This window comes from Cornus florida, unplaced genomic scaffold, assembly GCF_030987335.1.
Source record: "Cornus florida cultivar Cherokee Brave unplaced genomic scaffold, ASM3098733v1 CherokeeBrave_3.0.0_Hap2_Chr03, whole genome shotgun sequence".
NCBI classification, from domain to species: domain Eukaryota; kingdom Viridiplantae; phylum Streptophyta; class Magnoliopsida; order Cornales; family Cornaceae; genus Cornus; species Cornus florida.
The window spans coordinates 77,333,970-77,353,858 of NW_026775573.1; the positions used below are offsets into that span (position 1 = coordinate 77,333,970).

The window sequence follows — 19,889 nt, forward strand, 5'->3', positions numbered from 1 at the left end:
GTCAAGATACTACACATCTTCTTCACTCTTTTCACCTTTGTATGGCAACAACAAAGTAGGCTCCACTTCTTCATCAACATAATTAGCCTTTTCTTCAACATCGTTAGCAACATTTCTACATTCCGAAGCATAATGACCATACTTTTGACAATTGTAACATTGAATTTGAGACTTATCATACCTCCTTCTATATGACCTTGAGTAATTTCCTCTACCACGACCTCTTATTTGTTATGAGTTATGGATTTTTTCTTCATTGTTGGTTGTGTGTTGACCGCTTCTTTATCCTCTTCCATGGTCTCTTCCTCTTCCTCGGCCACGTGCATTTCCACGTCCTTGACCCCTTTGATTTCCTCCATATTTTTCGTCTCTTTCGTTCAACGAAAACTTTGTTTGTAGCACTTGCTCCAAAGCTTCTTGTTTCTTCACCACCTTTTCTTTATAAGCTTGCAATGAAACCATTAGTTGATCAACAGTCATGGAATCCAAATCCTTTGACTCTTCAATGGCTTCAACAATGTAGTTGAATTTGGAATCTAACGACTGAAGGATCTTTTCAATGATCATTGCATCAGTCATGGTGGTTTCGCCATATCTCCTTAGTTGATTTACAATAGCCAGGACCCTCGAAAAATAATCTGAAATTGATTCAGATTCCTTCATATACAGTGCTTCAAATTCACCCCGTAACGTTTGGAGGCGAACCTTTTTCACTTTATCAACTCCTTGGAAGGAATTTTGAAGAATCTTCCATAGTTGCTTTACATTTTTTGCACTAGAAACGCTTTGTAGCATTCCATCATCCAAATATTGATGGATGGTCATCACCACCTTTTGGTCCTTCTTTCTCATGGTTTGCAAAACATCTTTTTCGGCTTGAGACAAAATTGCCTCATCTTCTTGCTCATTATAACCTTTCAAAACAACTTCCCACACATCTTGTGCTCCCAAAATTGCCTTCATATGGATACACCAATTTTCATAGTTATCTTTGGTAAATCGAGGCATTTGAAATAGAACTGCATTGTTTGCCATTTCTTCTCTCTCTCACAAAATAGCTTTGATACCACTTTGTTGGAAATAGTGGTTTAGTTACACACACAACACTATACTATTTTGAAAAGAATAAAAATGGAAGAAAAACACTTTTTATTTCACTTGATTGAAAATGGGTAAAATACATGGGTTTATATAGGCTTCAAAACATAAATGTAAATGAAAATTAACACCCTACTAACATAACATTTAGTAGGCAAAACTCCCACTAACCCAACTAACATGACCATTATTAATTGTAACTCTCATGCTCTCCACTAACTCCAATAAAAACTTACATAAATATAAAATTAAATACCAAATAAAAAAGCACTCATGACCTTCAAAGACATTTTAAAAATATAATCAAGTTTAATTTCTAACAATATACACACACCTTTGATTGATCAACAATTTTGATAGTACTGTTAAGAGCGAATTCAGAAATTGTCAATGGAATAGACTAATACTAATAATAAATATATATTTTTTGGGCTTGGCCAAAATTGGGTATAATAATTTTTTTTAGTGGGTATACTAATTTTAATTGGGAGTCATAATGCAAATTACATATTCAAAAGAAACATCACACTACTCACGCTTAAGGCCAAAATTGGGTATAACAAAATTGGTCAGTGAGTAGTGTGATGTTTCTTGTGAATATGTAATTTGCATTATGACTCCCAATTAAAATTAAAATGAGGCTAGGTTGTGTAAGTGTATATATATATATTCAAATTGTGTGTGTGAGGATATATATTTTATTGCAGAGAATCGGGATTTGCATGTAATTCAATTAGGGTGCATGTGCCTATAAGCATGAGGAAGTGCGTTTTTTTTTTCTTTCAGAAAAGTGACAGAGAGAATGGTAAGCCGATGGACGTGGTGCGCATGCACGAACCTGGTTGAGGACCAGTAGGGCTTATTTACCTATACTTTTTGTTCAAAATTTGAAAATACTTCTTCTCAATTTGTAAAAAATTTAAAAATACCCCCTCTCAGTTGATAAAATTAAATACCATACTTCACATTCTTTCCCCCCACTAATTTTTTGGATCCAATAGATAATAATTTATATATTTTTCACTCTCTACCGCCCGCCGCATTAACGATTCTCTCTCATAAACTTTGATATTCCCACTCAATTTTTAAAAATACCTACTATATATATTCTTGTGTTTTAGATCTAAAAGAAAGTAAAGTAAATCACGACCCCTCAAAAAAATTCCTGGATCCGTCACTGGTGGAGCGTAGGACCTACAAGAGCAGGACACAATGAACTTTAACGGTAAGAAAACAAAAACGTAATACCATTCATGATATAGATCATGAGATGTATATTGCTTCTCTTAAAGTTATACTATATATATTTTCAATGAAGATTCAACGATGGTAATGTCCAGCATCTTATAACACTATATTTTATTACCAGACACATGTAACCTCCCTGTCACACGTGTACTAGTCAATGATCAGAACTATTATTATTATTATTATTTTTGAAGGTACTCTAAATAACTCAAAATCGTAACATTTTTATATTAAAAATTATCATACAATATAAAAAAAATAGTTATTTCAATATATATATTTTTTTCTAGGATTATTACTGTTTTAATAAACTTGTTGAAAAAAACCAAAATATCCCACCGACCCTACCAAAATTAAATGTAATAAACGGAAAATATATATTATCACTTAAAATTGTTACTTTATCTTTATGTAATATATATATATATACACACTCACATATTCTTTTACGTGGCCCTCACTCAACAGAATTTTTTTGGCTCTGTCACTGAGAAGATGTGCAGAAAAAAGTCGCATAACTCTATGCATGCCTCTGTAGCCAAGGGAGTGTTATCATTCTAAATGTGTCATTGTTCGACATTTCATCATACATATTGATACTGCTTTTGGAGCATATATGTATATATATATATATATATATATATATATATATGGTTCTCATTGTTTTTCTCAGTGGAACTGGAACACCAACCATTTGCACTTGTATTACTGTATACTCGCATACGTCAATCATTATAAGCAATCTATGCAACTTCAAAATTACCCGACGAGGCAAAACTTTGTCTTGCATTGGGTACATATCGTGCTACGTAGCCAATTTTTCTCCTCACCATCTTATTTAAAAAGAAATTTTCACTTCACGCGTCCGGATTCTCTGTTATAATCTTTAGTGCAGTGCTTTATGATTTTCAAAACATTTACATACTTATTTTGGTCAAAATTTAATGTATTAAAAAATAGATGTAATGTGTTCACTATTAAAAAAAACAGACGTAATTAATATGTTAAAATGCAAATTCAATATGTTTGAATGCAAATATGTTACATTGAAAAGTGTACAATACCACTAATACTGTAGATACCCAGTTCACTACTCATTTTTAGCCATTTAGAGAGAACTTATTTATAAAGGAGATATCATGATATATTGGTGTGAATCATTAAAAATGAAAGGAAGGTAATATAGAATGTGAAAAATTAGTTCGTGTTGTTTGGTTGAGTAAATAAGAACCCACGCCAACATGGGGTTTCATGTAAAATTGATTGGGAATATATCTCTCTATATATAGAATTAATAAACACACACTTACACATTTTTTGTTTTAGCTCGAATCTCTACCCTCCTTTTGAAGATGGAAATACTATACCATTGAGCTACATGCTATCCCTTTTTATTTTCCTATAAGAGAAGGAAATGTGATTTCCTTCTGTTTTTTGTTTCAACCAATTTCACATAAAATAAATAGGACACGTTTTCTCTTCACCGAATTGCCTATTGGACTAGATGCTCGAACCCTTTCCCTCCTTGCTCTCCAAGTATTTTTTAAGTTATACCACTAGGCTAGACGCTCGAACCCTCCCTTCTTTCTCTCCAAGTATTTTTTGAGGAAAGGAATTGCCTGACGGTGGAATCAGCATTGTAATTAAGTAAGCCAATAGGCTGCAATATATATGGAATCAGCATTGTAATTAAGTAAGCCAATAGGCTGCAATATATATGGAATCAGCATTGTAATTAAGTAAGCCAATCAGGCTGCAATATATATGGAAGCGTAAGGTAGAAAAAAAATATGACTGAGCAATCGAAAATGGTAATAAGAAAACTAACATTGTTATAAGGGAGGAAAATAAAATGAAGGGTAAAAAAAATCATTGGTCAAAATTAGCATTACACTCAAATTATTAATTAGTTTCTTAAGTAAAGTGGAAATTTTTATAAATATGAACAGTAGTATACAGAACTAACAAAGTTGAATCTGAAGTGTAGCTAGGGAGCATCGTTCAACAGCAACATGACACGAGATCGCTCCTCGTGAAGCACAATGCTATTGTCTACGCCGTTTCGGGTGGCAGACATTTGTCTTCGTTTGACGGATTAAATTATATGTTGATACTGCTGTTTTATGTTTTTGGTGGTTATGTTGTATTACTATGCCCTCTCTGAAGGCTGCAGCTGAGTTTAACAAATTTATGATTGTCGCATGCACATCATGCTTGGTAGCCAGTTTTTTTCTCTGAGCATGAAAAAGTTGGCACCATCCACTTCACTACTCCTAATCTAGCCATTTTGAAAAGAACTTCACTAAAAAAGTGACAACTGAACAATAACACAGAGAAGGAAGTGATGATATACATGATGAAAAATGCATCCAGTATTGTTTGGTTGAGTAAGAAACAATGAATTAACCTTTCCACAAAAAAGAAAAAGAAAAAGAACGAAAGAGTTAATTATTTTTCAATTTCGCCCTAGGAGAAAGAATAATACTTAATTATCCACTCAACAGTGAGTGGGCAGAAATCCATATCGGCTTAGTGTTGTTGTTGTGATCTAAATAATAAATGCAGATACGTTTATAATTTCAAAATTAGCAAAGTAATAAATAACTAAAATTTAGAGTGATTGAATTTATTCCAAAAAAAAGTTATTTTCCTTATTTATTATTGGACCACATCAACTGTCACTTATTATTTTTCACTAAGCCTTTTTCTTTGCCAGGATTAATCCACAGGACTCATGCAAAGCAACCCTCCATACAGATCCGGTAAGGCTCGGACTATGTCTATGGTCGTGGTCCCAAAAAATTACTACCACTAAAAAGAATTCGAACCTGAAAGCTAAAATTTCATGAGACTCCATACCAAATCTTTTCCAGGCAAACCCTTGGGTTTTCTTTTCTCTTTCATTCCATTTCCCTATTAAGGAATGATCTTCTACACCTGCTAAGGCAAAAGAAGGATCAATTTCTTTAAAAAAACTAAATTTAAATAAAAATTGGATCAGCCCTTTTGTAGGGACCGTAAATTACAAATCAACGTGAAACCCATCATTGGTTTATCTTATCATATACTTAATTTTAATTACATCCGCGTAATTAAAGAAAAATGATACTCATCGATCAAGAATTGTTTATTTATTTATTTTTTTTGAGAAAGGAAACTGGAAAGTAAGAATCTTAAAACTTAAAAGAGGACTGATGTTGTAAACTTGAAGGGAGACACAAATAAAAACCAAATCTCATTGAAACTAAATAAGGCCCCTCCAAATCTATTTGGGGCTGATACATTGTCGGGAAAACCCACACTTCTTTAGAAAAAAAACCCAACATATTAAACAACATATCACAAATTCCCACAAGTACTCCATATTTGGCTTTGCAAAAAATGGGAGTAACATCAAAAATATAAAAAATAAAAATAAATAAATAAAACAATCGACATTAGAGCATAGTACAAACTCTAAACCAGTGATATAATATCGATCATAACTTAATAATGGATGGCTACAACATTGACCTCGACAGTAGCGTTACCCGCGGTAACATTGAAGTAATAAGTTTTCAATGTAACAACTCCGCGGGCCAATCGGAAAATGCCGGAGCCACCAACGATGGACACCTCACGGTAGTGATGCGATGTTGGGTTGTGGCCTATCACAGCGAGAGTGCTACCGTTGTATTTTCCATGTGTGAAGACAAAGTTCACGGCCATGACGAGGCCCACTTCTGCATGAGATGCTGAACGGGTCATCCATCATATTAACCAGACCGAAGAAGGTGGGTGATGTAAATGTTCTGTTGGCTTGGGCCACCATCTCAGTGGTTGGGCTCTTCCCGTTTGACAAGTCATGGAAGTAGAAACGAAGCTTGGTCACCTTTTCCTTTGCATGGCTGAGCGTCTCGAACCATTTTTCTACCGCTTTCGGCCCCTCCGCAACACCGTGAACCACCGGTGTGGCTATGGCGATTGTGCAAAACAATAGAATCAAGACTAGCTTCTCCATGTCTTTCTCTCTCTTTCAGTTTCTTTTTCTCTCTCTATATGTTACAAGGGTGGACTAGAGACACCCTTGTAACATATATATAGGAAGGCTATACAATAAATAAATGGTTAAAATGCTTCAGTGGTTGGTACGTACTTGGCAAAAAGTCTGAGAAAGATAAATGATGATGATATTGATATCAAGACCTTAAACACATGCACACAATTTTTTTCCCACAGTTGCTTATCCAAATGATCCCTAATCAGGCTATTGGGTCTCAGCTTGAGACTTCTGGCAATGGGTTTAATTTGGGCCATTTGATTCCTAAATAATGGATTGGGGGTTGTTTCAGTCACACCCAAGTGGGTTGAAATTTTCAAACCCAAATAGCACCTAATTAAAGTTAGAGAAATGATAAATATCATGAAGTTAATAACTTAATATTTATGGACAGTGGTCTAACAATATCATATCTTTATTTTCTTAAGGAAAGTTGGGGGATTTAGTTTCAATGGAGGAGACATGTATGTGTGAGTATCAACTAAAAAAAAAAAAAAGTATCTGGAAAGTAATAATTTTATTGAAAAAAAATATGCACACTTTTGATAGATGAACAATTTTGATAATAGTACTGTGAAGGGCGAATTCATAAATTATCAATGGGTCGACTAATACTAATAATAAATATATTTTTTTTAAACTTGACTAAAATTGGATATAAAAAAAATATGTTTTTTTTTTTTTTTTTGGGTGGGTTTGAGCCCACCAAAGCCCACCCCTCCGCCAGTGAGTAGTGTGATGTTTCTTTTGTGAACCGGTAATTTGCATTATGACTCCTAAATTAAAATTATAGTGAGATTAGGTTGTGTAAGTGTGTGTGTATATATATATATTCAGATTATGTGTGAGAGGATATATATTTTGTTGCAGAGAATCGGGATCTGCATGTAATTCAATTAGAGTGCATGTGCCCATAAGCATGAGGGTTTGTTTTCTTTTAGAAAAGTGACAGAGAATGGTAAGCCGATGGAAGAGAAAAAGTGACACGGTGTGCATGCACCAACCTGGTTAAGGATCAGTAGGGCCAATCTGTATTATTACCTATACTTTTTGTTCAAAATTTAAAATGCCTCATCTCAATTTGTGAAAAATTTAAAAATGCCCCTCTCAATTGATAAAAATACCATAATTCACATTCTTACCCCCACTAAATTTTTGGATCCAAAAGATAATCATCTATATATTTTTCACTCTCTACTGTCCGCCACATTCATGATTCTCTCCAACAAACTTTGATATTTCCACTCAATTTTTTAAAATACCCACTATATATATTCTTGCGTTTTAGATCTAAAAGAAAGTAAAGTAAATCGACTTTCTTGTTTATTTTCGTCCCACATTCATGGTAATTTACAAAGCACAGACACAGTTAAAAGATCAAAGAATTTGAGTCATACAAGCCACAAAAAATTAATTTTTTTTATATATTTATTATTTTATTTAAAAAATTATATTCATTTTTTTTTTTTTTATTCTACAACAACGCCCCCTCAGTGGCCTAGCAGTATGAGGCTCCTACTTTCCAAAGGGAGGTAAGGGGTTCGAACCTCGGTAGAGACATGTGTGTGTGAATACCAACTAGGAAAAAAAATTTTAAAAAATAAAAAAAAATCCTGGATCCGTCACTGGTGGGGCGTAGGACCTACAAGAGCATGCCACAATGAACCTTGACGGTAAGAAAACAAAAACGTAATACCATTCATGATATAGATCATAAAAAAATTTCATGATGTATATCGCTCTTCAATGAAAATTCAACGATGATAATGTCAAGCATCTTATAGCGCTAACACTCTATAATTTATCACTAGACACATGTAGTCTCTCTGTCCCACATGTACCAGTCACTTACCAGAATTATTATTATTATTATTTTTGAAGGTACTCTAAATAATTCGAAATCGTAACATTGGTGAAGTGAGGTGAGAGTTTTATATTAAAAAATATCACACAATATATATATATATATATATATAAAATAGTTATTTCAATTATTATAATTTTTTTTCTAGGATTACTACCGTTATAATAACTTGTTGAAAAAAACCAAAATATCCCACTGAGCCTACCAAAATTAAATGTAATAAACAGAAAAAATATATTATTGATCGGTTTGGGATTCGATCACTAATAAATCAACCCTTTGCAATAGTACAAATCATTGTAAAATAGGGCTATTGGATGGGTAAGTCGAACCACTGGGACTGCTAGTTTATGACAACCAAGGTCTTTGAATTCACTTTTAGTTTGAAAAAAGGTGTATAGAGTTTTGATTAGTTTATCACTTAGTAACTAGAATTGAAATGCACATAAAACTATAGATGCAAGGAATTCAAGAGAAAGAAATCTAGAAAGAGAGGTCTAGGGAAGTAAATCCACTACCTACCCTATTAACATGCTAGTTGATATTAACTTCGGGAAACAATATATATATGTAATCATGGAATGCAACAACACAAAATTGCTACATTACCTTCAAGAAGTTCATGAAATCGATAGGCAAGAATAACCTATCAAAGTTTTACATGCTTTAACTACCTAAACTAGGGTGTAGCCTTAGATATGCTCACTAAGCTAGAGATTATCAAGCCTTCAATTAAATTATAGGAGCACATGAAGTTAAAAATCAAGATTAATCCATTAAAGGGAAATCCTAAGCCATGGACTAACAAGGTTCTCATACAACATGCCATTAAAACTATTCCACAATCTCATTTTCATTGTTACTATGAAAAATCAAGCAATACAACCATGAGAACATACATTCTAAGAGAAGATAGTAAATTCAACATGATCATTTATATCAAATTCAGTTCATTACATCAAGTGTAAGCTCTAGATTATGGAGCAATCACATATATACATCATTTTCCCCAAAATAAACCAAGACTAGAACATGCTTACTAGAGAAAGCTTTATCACCTCCCTAGATAGGGAGTTAGTTACCCTTATGAGTAATGGATGAAGGAGAAATGATCATTATCTCCACCATTTTCATCCTTTGAGCTCAAGCACACACAAACCCCTCACTTTATAATATTTCTCTTTCTAGAAGTTTGCTAAAATGTGTCATCCACCAAACCATAGCCTCCCAACCTTTATCTAGCCAAAATAATCTCATTTTCAATCAGGACCACACAAAAGGGTCAAGGGGACAGCATTGAAAGAAATAATGCAGAGCTGTTTGCTATGTGGCAGGTGCACGCAGGCGCAGGGCGAGCGCCCGCGCCTCCTCTAGTGCACTGGCATATTTGGCGGGTGCCCGCGAGGGCATGGCGGGCACCTACGGTGCTTGATAGCGGGGGCCTACGAGACACAGTAGGGGCCCCGCACTGTGAAATGCTACTGGAGACTTTGGCGGGCTCCCGCAGGGCATGGCGTGCTTTGAATATATATGCTCTTGAACCTCATTTTGCACGGACTGTTGACGATACTCTTCTTCCTTAGACTTTGTGCATCGAACGTCATGAGTCTATGGATTACTTGACTTGGCCAAAATGATGGTTCCTGGCAACGGCGTGCTTTGATCTTCAAAAATTCATCAAAGTGTTATTTTTACCTCTCTTAGGGGAACCAACCTGAGAATAGACAAAAAAAATGCAATTAAGGCTAATATATTCAGTATAGACAGCTAATAGACTTAACTAATGCAAATAAGGGCGCTTAAATATGCAATCGGCGCTTATCACACCCCCAAACTTACATTTTGCTAGTCCCATAGCAAAACCAAAAATGAAACTCTTAACAAAAATGACAACATTTGAAATGTTATCCACATGCATCAATCATGGTGCAAGAAAATATATACAGAGCTCAATTGTAACTTGGAACAGACAGAATATTGGAGATTGGATCATTAAGCAGACTACCTTGCATATATGAAGCCTTGATGAACAAAATGGCTAAACAAATTTTAACTCTCATGCATCAACATCATAGTCTATATAAATACTTCAATTGTCATATCTATAATAGAAATCATCTCAAGCTTCATTGAAAATGAACCAGAATCCCAATATATGGCTTTTACCTTCTTTTTCCAATTTCAAGAACGCAAGTCTTCAAATCGTTGATTTTCCCTTTTAAATAAAGTCCCTAAGGCATGAATTTATTCAGAACCCAACTTTCTCTCTTTTTTATTTATTTATTTTTTTTTTTTTAATTTTATAGATTCAACATATTATGATTGTGCAGTGCCGAAGTCCCTTAAGCTTTCTAACCAACCTATGTAACAAGTGTTAGGCCAGCAACTCCCAAACCAGATGGCTTTAGGGTGCTAAGTGTAAAGACACTCCTAGGGCTTAATAACTCGAATTGGCAAGGCTACAAACTTCAACGAACCATATTTATTTATTTTTGTTTTTGTGAATGGCCGTGCAATACCTAAGTCCCTTAAACTTTCTAACCAACCCATGTAACAAGAGTTAGGCTAGCAACTCCCAAACCGGACGGCTTTAGGGTGCTAAGTGTAAAGACACTCCTAGGGCTTAATAACTTGAGTTAGCAAGGCTACGAACTTAAACTAGTCATTATCCTTATTCATTTTTTTTATTATTATTATTTTTAGGTTCAATGCCAAAGATATCCATTCATTAAGGTCATCAATTCAAATCAACTGAGTCGTGGTCAAGGTAAATCGGGTTACATGCCCCACAATTAAGTTTCCAATGTGCACTTGTGCAGCGTGAAGCATAGAAGAGAATGAAATCCAACGAAAATCTAATTGAATCCTTTATACAAACCAGTTTTAATTCACATGATCATTTCAGATTTTTTTTTTATTTTCAAAAATTATCATTTGCCTCTATACACAGAGTATTCAACATATATTTCAATCTCCAACAAGTTCCAAGATGTAACGACCCTGGATTTTTCAAACCAGTATCTCCTGTGATGAACCAAAAGTCGACCCGGTAACGGGTCTGAAATGCGGAAGCAAAGATAAAACCAGAGTCTTAAGAGATATAAACCATCCCTAGGACACCAAAGTGACTTTCTATGACGTCACGGAACTCAAGGAAATAACCGGAAGTGGAAGCTAGAATAAAAAGGTTAAATGAAACCCTACGACACCAATGACACCCAAGGGAACAAGATCTAGTTCAAACTAGACCATGTACACCATTAAATGGCTAGAATGAGATCAACAAGGTCAAGTGGGAACGAACGAAATAAGGTTAACCTGTCTAGGCAACAAACCAAACAAAATTCACAAGGCATCTCCATTTCGGTCGACCGAAGTAAGCCAAGAAAAGAAGGGAAATGACCCTTCATTTTGGTTGACCGAAATGACAAACCGGTCAACCAGTTTGTGGCTCGAAACTGAAAATGGCTACTGGAATTGAGATTTTACTGTTCAATTACAATTCAAAAGAGCATCGGTCAACCGAAACAAGCCACTGGTCTACCGAAATAGGTCAAAAAAATGAAAAATGAACCAGCTAAGCACAAAACTGAAATAGGTCAACGTGGCTTTAAGGTATATCAAATGAATCTAGATTATTTGACTCATACCGCAAGGTTAATTATCCCATCCTGAACACATACTATAACCACGCATGTCTAGGTTCATTAGATTGGCTAAAGGTAGGTATACTTACCAAATCCTATGACCACATGCCCCAAAAATCCTAGCGTAATGAACGTTATTCCTCTAAAACGGTAGTTAACTGATCACTCACTTGTGCCCCCAACTAAACCGTATTCCCAATCCTGAGCAATTAATAAAAAGGAAACATACAATGCACACATAATAAAATCCACGTAAAACATCGTTCCTCCTTGCAAAGAAAATCTCTTTTAGAAATCAATTTTACCTGATTGGTTCCCAATCTCCTTTTCCAATTTCGGAGGAAATCATCCAACCTCGAAACATAAGCTCAAACCATAGCTCTAAACCAAAATCCATTTGCCTCAGTGAATTCCAAAGGCTTAACCTTCACACTCCGTATATGCAAGATGCAAACCGTCTAATGTAGCTTTATAAAGCAACTTAGAACATCACAACCTATTCCCCATACTTCCTGGAACGTGACATCAAATCATTGCTTTGTTCTGAGAAGAACTCCATCCAATCCAAAGCTCCTGAAGAGTTCTATTTATCTACCTCTTTTAAGGTAACATAATAATTTACTGTATGCAGGTCGATCCACACCAACTCTACCAGGTACCGTTCACTAAACTATTAGCGACCCAGATCATCCTCGCGCAATCCTTGATTTCCAAGATTCAATACCCTCTTTCGTGGGTATGTTGAAATCTCCTCCACCAGAATCCTCTTTAGATTCCTAATCCTAATTTGTCTCCTTCATGAGAATAACTGAAATCATGTTGGTCCCTTTATGCGGTGACCTACGACACACTCCTAAATCCTTCGTTGACTTATACTTCTAAAAGTAGCGCTAACCGAAACTAAACCTTCGATCCCAAGTTCTGCTTCTGATAAAGAACTCGATAACGTACACCTCTACTCCTTCGGGTCTGTATCACTGTCACCTTGGACCCCATCCTCCTTCTTGTGTCAACCATCCCATAACTATAGAATATAATTGACATCAGCTGTTCCTCCTAATGAATCGTAAAAGAGTACAACGAATCCTAATATGGCTTTAAGTTTTTAAGAGACGTAACGCGGAAGACTTCTAACGAAAGACTCTCCTAAGGACACTAGAACCTGGAGTACTCTGATACCAACTGTGATACCCCTCGATTCTAGAGCCACGGGTGATCAAGTCCGAGCACAGATCCGAGGGATACCAAACAATCAATATATAAACAAGCAGGAATAAAAACTGAATTAAGACTAAAATAATAATGCGCTGAAAGAAATCTAAAATAAAAATCCTCAAACTTTAAATAATAAATTAATATTATTTAGATCCTTCAAATCCGTACAACTCAGGAATCCATCCAGTGGACCCCTAATAATTCAACTGATAAATAAATTTACAGAATAAAAATCCAAAACTAAAATAAGAAAAGAAATCCTATGTAGTCGGAAGAGTGAGTGACTGTATGTGCATCACCACGATCAAGCCCTAAGCCTGGTACTCACGAACACCTGAAAAATAATGGTGTGTCAGGCCCACATGCAAGTTCCATCCTACTACAATCCGTACATAAACCCGATACGCAGATTCATCCTAGATAGCTCGACAATATCTAAAATAGTCCATATATATATACACACACTATAGGATGTTCACTAGCCTATAACATAGTTCAACCTAGGTAGAACGTGACATAAAAACACGTTTTCCAGCGGCCAAGTACCTAGACCTACCAGGGAACATCAGCTATATCTAGCTACCCAACCTTTGCGATATACGCACCCTAACCGTGATCAGGAGACTCAAACTCGTATCACGGTCCCATAAGTATATATATAAATTCCTTCCTAGTGCATAAAGATAAAACAAATATCCATTATGTCGTTCAACTATTTTAGTTGACAGGACATGCATCCATGTAGGATTTAACTATTTTATTTAATCCATTCCTTATGTATGAAAAGGTAGGACTTAGCTTTTTTATCTAATCCATCCCTGATATGTCACTGTCCCATACCGGTACATATAATGCAAATAATCCACAAATGATACACATTCATTAGAACATCAAATACATCCAGAGTCCGACATAATAGCAATCAGATATAAGCAAGATTCTATTATGCATACAGTACATGATTAAAATCACGAAACATTCGTTCAAATTGCTACAGTAATGATAAACAATTTAAACCATCCATTCCCCATATAATTGACAGAACAGGAAATATATTAGTTCAGCAATTAACATCCATAACATGATATAATGATTTTCAGAATTTTAAACTGATCACATTATATTAAAATTCCCAACTGATATTTCCATACTAGCCCGTTTGAATTACTAAAACAAAGGCTAGTAAACAAATCCTCCTATATCCTTGATGGCATGCAAAGTAATATAGAAACTCATGTCATCCTTTTAGATCCTTAACTATAAATCCTGCGCCGGATATAATGACACTCAAAAGTCTAGACGGAGTACATTATTCAAAATCCCAACAGTGTTTTATTGTGACGACCCTGGATTTTTCAACCCAGTGTGTCCTTTGATGAACCATAGTTTGACCCGATAACGGATTCGAAATGCGGAAGCGAAAATATAAAACAAGACTCTAAAAAGTCAAAGTGACCTTCCATAAGGTCGTGGAACTTAATGAGAATTGATGCGGAAGCAAAGATCGAAAAATATGACAAATAAGCCCCCAAGGGCAAAATAGTTATTTCTGAAAACTATGGACTCGGATGCTACCGAGCACACCGTTGGAAGGAAAACGATAAACTAATCAAGATGGACTCAAGAATCGCATGATTCGGAGTCCGGACGAAGAAGATATGAAGCTCCAAAGTCTCATAAAAATCAGACTTTCCGGTTTAAAAATTAGTGCAGCAAGGGTACTTTACAAGGGGTAAATGGTCTTTTTAGACAAAAATAGATCCAAATGATCATACCATTAGATAGACTAGGAAACATTAATGAATCTAGACTCAAGAATCACTTGATTCGGAGTCCAGATGAAGAAGATATGAAACGTCAAAGTTTCAAAAAAACCAATTTTTGGATTTAAAATCAGTGCGGTAAGGGTATTTGACAAGGGGTAAAATGGTCTTTTAAGATAGAATTGGATGCAACCGTGTATACCGTTGTATAGACCGGCAAAAACTAATAAACTTAGACTCAAAAATCACTTGATTTGGAGTCGGGACGAAGAAGATATGAAGCCTCAAAGCTTCAAAAAAACCAACTTTCTGGGTTCAAATCTGGGCAGGACCTACACAGATTTTTGGACTTCAAATGTGGTTTTTAGGACTTAAACCACATTTTTTGGCAAAAAGTTGTGAACAACCCCCCCCCCCCCCCCCCCCCTCCCCAAAAAAAAATCATGTTTTCTACATGACCATGTCAAGAGAAGATTTTATTTTACTAGTCAAATACCCGAAATGCCCCTTAAATCAGCACTTTTTCCGGAAAAACCTGGAACTCACCAGGTTTCCAGATCTGCGAGTTGTTTTCGGCATCAAAACGATTTTTTTTGTAAAAACACAGAGAAGAAACCCCCCCTAAAATCGTGTTTTCTACTTGATGCATGGAAGAAAACAAAAAAAATGCACTGTGAAGTACCCAGAAGCCCCTAGATCAGAAAAGGGCAAGAGGATTAAAAAGTTGCTATATGCATAACAGAAAGCTGAACTTTGCATGGGATTTCCGGCACCAAAGCGACATTTTCTGGAAAAACACGAAGAAGAAACCACCCCTAAAATCACGTTTTCTAAGTGACCATGTCAAGGCCGAAATTTATTTCCCGAAAGAAAATCCCAAAATGCCCTTAAACCGGATTATACAAGAAAAATGTGAAATGAGTCCATAGGAGGCTCAAATCACAAAGGAAAGGGTTTTTCTTGAAAACGACCATGCACGCAGATGTAACTTACTTATTAGGATACGCTACAATGATCCACGGCGTAAAAATACCGCCGATGCAAAATCCGACCCACCAACGGGCAAAAAGGCAAAAATGAACAAGAAAAGGGAAATTTGAAAACCAAAATTATCAAATGATTTCAAATTACCATTTGGCCCTTAGCCACACTTCAAACATGATTTATAAGACCCTATAAAAGAATAAAAATGAAATTACCACACCCGATGCAAAAGTTATAAAGCAATGACGTAGCATTTTTCAATATTTTCATAATATTTCATGAAATCAAAAGTTACATAGGATATAAATTAGATGTCATTGGCCTATGGCCTCATCTCATATATGTCAAATACATTGTAAAGAGTGTACTTATGAACACGTTACATGATTTTAATCAAATATACACATTTTGACATATAATTCAAGCCAACATTTACAAGAAATGAGAACTTCTAGTCTACAAATCATCCAAGCATGATGTGAATCCTGAATCTTGATCCCGGTACCTGAAAAATGTCCTCACTACGTGGGTGAGTAACATAAAGCTACTGTTAGGAGATGAGCATGCATCGACCTAGCATTTTACAATTATATCACCTTAAGGTAAAACATGTCAAAGGGGCTCATGCCACCTAACGTCTATATCAAAATGAAACTCAGAAAGCATCCTAAGCTACTATGCAATTTAAAGTGAACAATGGCATACAAGTATACATGCTCAAGTATTAAACATGTTATAAAACATACAAGCATACATTTCCAAGTATACTAAACCACATTAAGACAAGTCATGCAATGTCTAAGCATATTTATACAAGTATACATTTTTATATGAAAATCTCGTAAATCAAGTATACCGACACAAGTATACTAAGCTAAGAGAGATACGCCTAAGACAAGTATACACGGCACAAGCATACTAAATGAAATCTAAACTCACAGAGCAAGCATACAAGTTCAAGTACACTATATGAGATCTAAATGCACAAAACAAGTATACAGTTTCAAGTATACTAAATAAGATTCAAATATCCAAAGCAAGCATTAATTCTCAAGCTACAAGTAATCCATGATTACAACTTGAAATTAAATGCGAAATCAAATAGTGGAAAAACTAGGATCCTTGGCTGCAGACCAATCAAGTTATCCCGGGTTACTAGCCTGCAAGGTACTACCAAGTGCGCACGTGTATAAGTTATTCCGGGTAATTATGATCCACAAGGTACTACCTATTGCGCACTTCATATGACTTAGGAGACTCACGAATCTATACTAGGGCCAAACCCTAGCCATCACATGAGTATGATCCTTACAAGCGTCCAAAAATAATAAGTTCAAAACTTACGCAAAATCAATAAGTTAAACCAAACTTATACATCTCAAATAATGTCTAGGAATCAATTTACATGCACAAGTAAGGTTGAATTCACACAAACCATATCCTAGAGTTCAAATCTAAATAACATATGACATGTCATGTTCTCAATATGCAATTTACATATAAAGTAAGAATATTTTACAACAATTGAGTCACATTACTATCCTAAGCCACAAGTACTAAATAAGCTTTAATTTAGTAACAAGCTTTCAAGGTAAACAATTGTAGTATTATAACAAGCTATATACCTACACAAGATATATTTAAACAAGCTTTACAAGTCAATGATATTCTATATCATGCTAAGTCCAATTACCATTTTAAGAGACCCCAAGTACTAATTCTACATCCAATTAGTAATATGCTCACAAGGTAATTAATTTTACTACATTAAAAGGGATTTTCAACCTAACATGAAAAGTCTCTAGATTTCATATTAATCCCAAATAAACTCAAATTAATATAAGTTAAAGGACATAGCATAATCTTCACATATATTATACCCAAAATCAATTTAAGTGACTACAACACTTAAAAATAATTAAGCTAATTAATTAATTTTCTCTAGATTTTTAAACATATCTAAATGTCCTCAATTTAATATATGTTAAAGAACTCACCAAGGCCTACTTTAATATCACATTACAATTTGATTCCATCCTTGATACAACTAGGTGAATTAAACATTCACAAAAGATAAATATTAAATAAAATTTGCAATTCTTATTCAAATAACCCCAATTTAATATATATAAACCACCATACCAAGACCTAAATTTCTAGCATGCCACAATTTAATTCTAAGTTGCCTAGCATCATGAGAATTAAATCTTAAACAAAGAAAATAATTAAATTAAATTCTATAACTTGAACAAGGCATGCTCACAAGTTGTATATGCTCATATAACAATCAATACAACATTAATATAACCCTAAAACATCCCCTACCTCAATTTGAGATGAAAATCTCAAAAGCCACCTAAACGAAACGGCTCCGAATCCGACAATACTTCGGGGTTTTGTCGGGGACAACACCGTGAACAAGAATCCCAAGAAAGCCACATGAAAATCACAACTTGACCTCAAAACCGAACTCAAGAAATGGTCAGAAATGGATTCTAATAAGGGTGAAAGAAGCGCGTAGTCAAGACAAACATAAAACGCGAAGGAACTATGACTTTATAACAAAGGGAAGGAGATTTAAATGAGAGGAGAAGGGTGGCAGCCCCACTTGGGCTGCCATGGTAGATCCAGGTCGTGCATTAAGAGGGGAGAAGATTACTTTTTGACTTTACGTCTCCCTATTTATAGAAAACTCAAAAAGTACCCCGAAAGGGCCCCGCTAAGTCCGAAAAAGTGAAATTTGAGCAGACGCGCTCAAACGGCCAACTCTGTGAACAAAAAAATTCAAAATGAGAAAATATGAACAATGGGAAGAAACGGCGTCAAAAACTGAGTTCCAAGCACAGAGATATGCCCTGGACAAGTTCGGCAGCAACTAGGGCCAGAACCCTAAAACAGAAGAAAAACGACTAGAAGGAAATTCCAAGAATTTACGAGTTGATGAAAAGTAAAAATGAATCCCGTATGAGGATCCAGGCTCCAGACGAAGTATTTTACAATAACTTTCACTAATTGCAAAATGGCCCCTCCAAAAAGGGTTAATTGCACTAATGCCCCAGAATGAAAATATCTTCCAAAAATATTTTCTTAAAAACCCCTGAAATAAAATATCTTTAAAAGATATTTACAAAAAACACCCCAAGAAAAGAAAAAGATTCTGAAAAACTGTACATCCATGCCCCTATGGACACAGGGAGCAACCAGAGTACTTTCTTGCAAAAATGAAGATACATATTTCGAGAAAACCACTGAAGATGAAGGCACGTAAAGTCAAAAACCAACTCCGAACACAAGGTGTGAGGTTATGCCAACCAAGTGACAAACGGGGAAAAGACAAAATAGGGAAAAGGACAAAACAGGGAAAAGGATGAAAAGTGAATAGTATCGAAAAACGAAAAATGTGAAAATGACTCGGTCCTCAAAAGAAGTTGTCAATTCAAAGGAAAGAGTCTCAGAAACCATTTCCGAGCACTCGAGACGACACTAAGCGACGAGAAACTGAACTCAGAAAAGAAATTTCAACGAAAAAAATTCATCCGTAAAATTCTGAGGAAAAAAGAAAGGAAGAAAATGACTGGGTCATTACATTTATACTAATCCATTTAAACTGGTTAAAACACAACCCGCGAGGGAAACTTCCTCAACCCTTACAGCACGCAATTTAGTACCCAAAGTTCATGATGTCTATAACCACATCCTAAACCAACCTTTTTGGCCTTCATTAAATTATATATATCATTTATATAATATCCCAGAAATAATTCAACACCAGTCGGTTTAAGTTACCAAAACAAACTAGCGATCTATACCTTCATTCTTCCTTCCTTGACAATATGCCTATTATTTGTTTATGTTTCATGATGCCCCTTAGGATTAGCACCCTAGCATAAACCAACTATTTTAAGGCTTTAACAAGTTAGTTTTAGACATTTAAAACCTCACAACATTTTCCCAAAATTCTATTTAAGCCCCTAGACTTAGAAAATTACCCGAAAACAAATTCTGGGCAATTACAAAAGAGGGGCCGCCTC

The 19,889-nt window shown here is 35.2% G+C and overlaps 1 protein-coding gene and 1 pseudogene across 1 annotated transcript; both read right to left on the minus strand.

Annotated features, from left to right (window-relative positions):
- Positions 1-282: 282 nt before the first annotated feature.
- Positions 283-1,035, minus strand: LOC132301757 (uncharacterized). The gene has a single exon (XM_059798985.1). The coding sequence runs from the start codon at positions 1,033-1,035 to the stop codon at positions 283-285; it is 753 nt and encodes a 250-aa protein (XP_059654968.1).
- Positions 1,036-5,517: 4,482 nt separating this feature from the next.
- Positions 5,518-6,369, minus strand: LOC132298843 (dirigent protein 19-like; annotated as a pseudogene).
- Between the last annotated feature and the right edge of the window lie 13,520 nt (positions 6,370-19,889).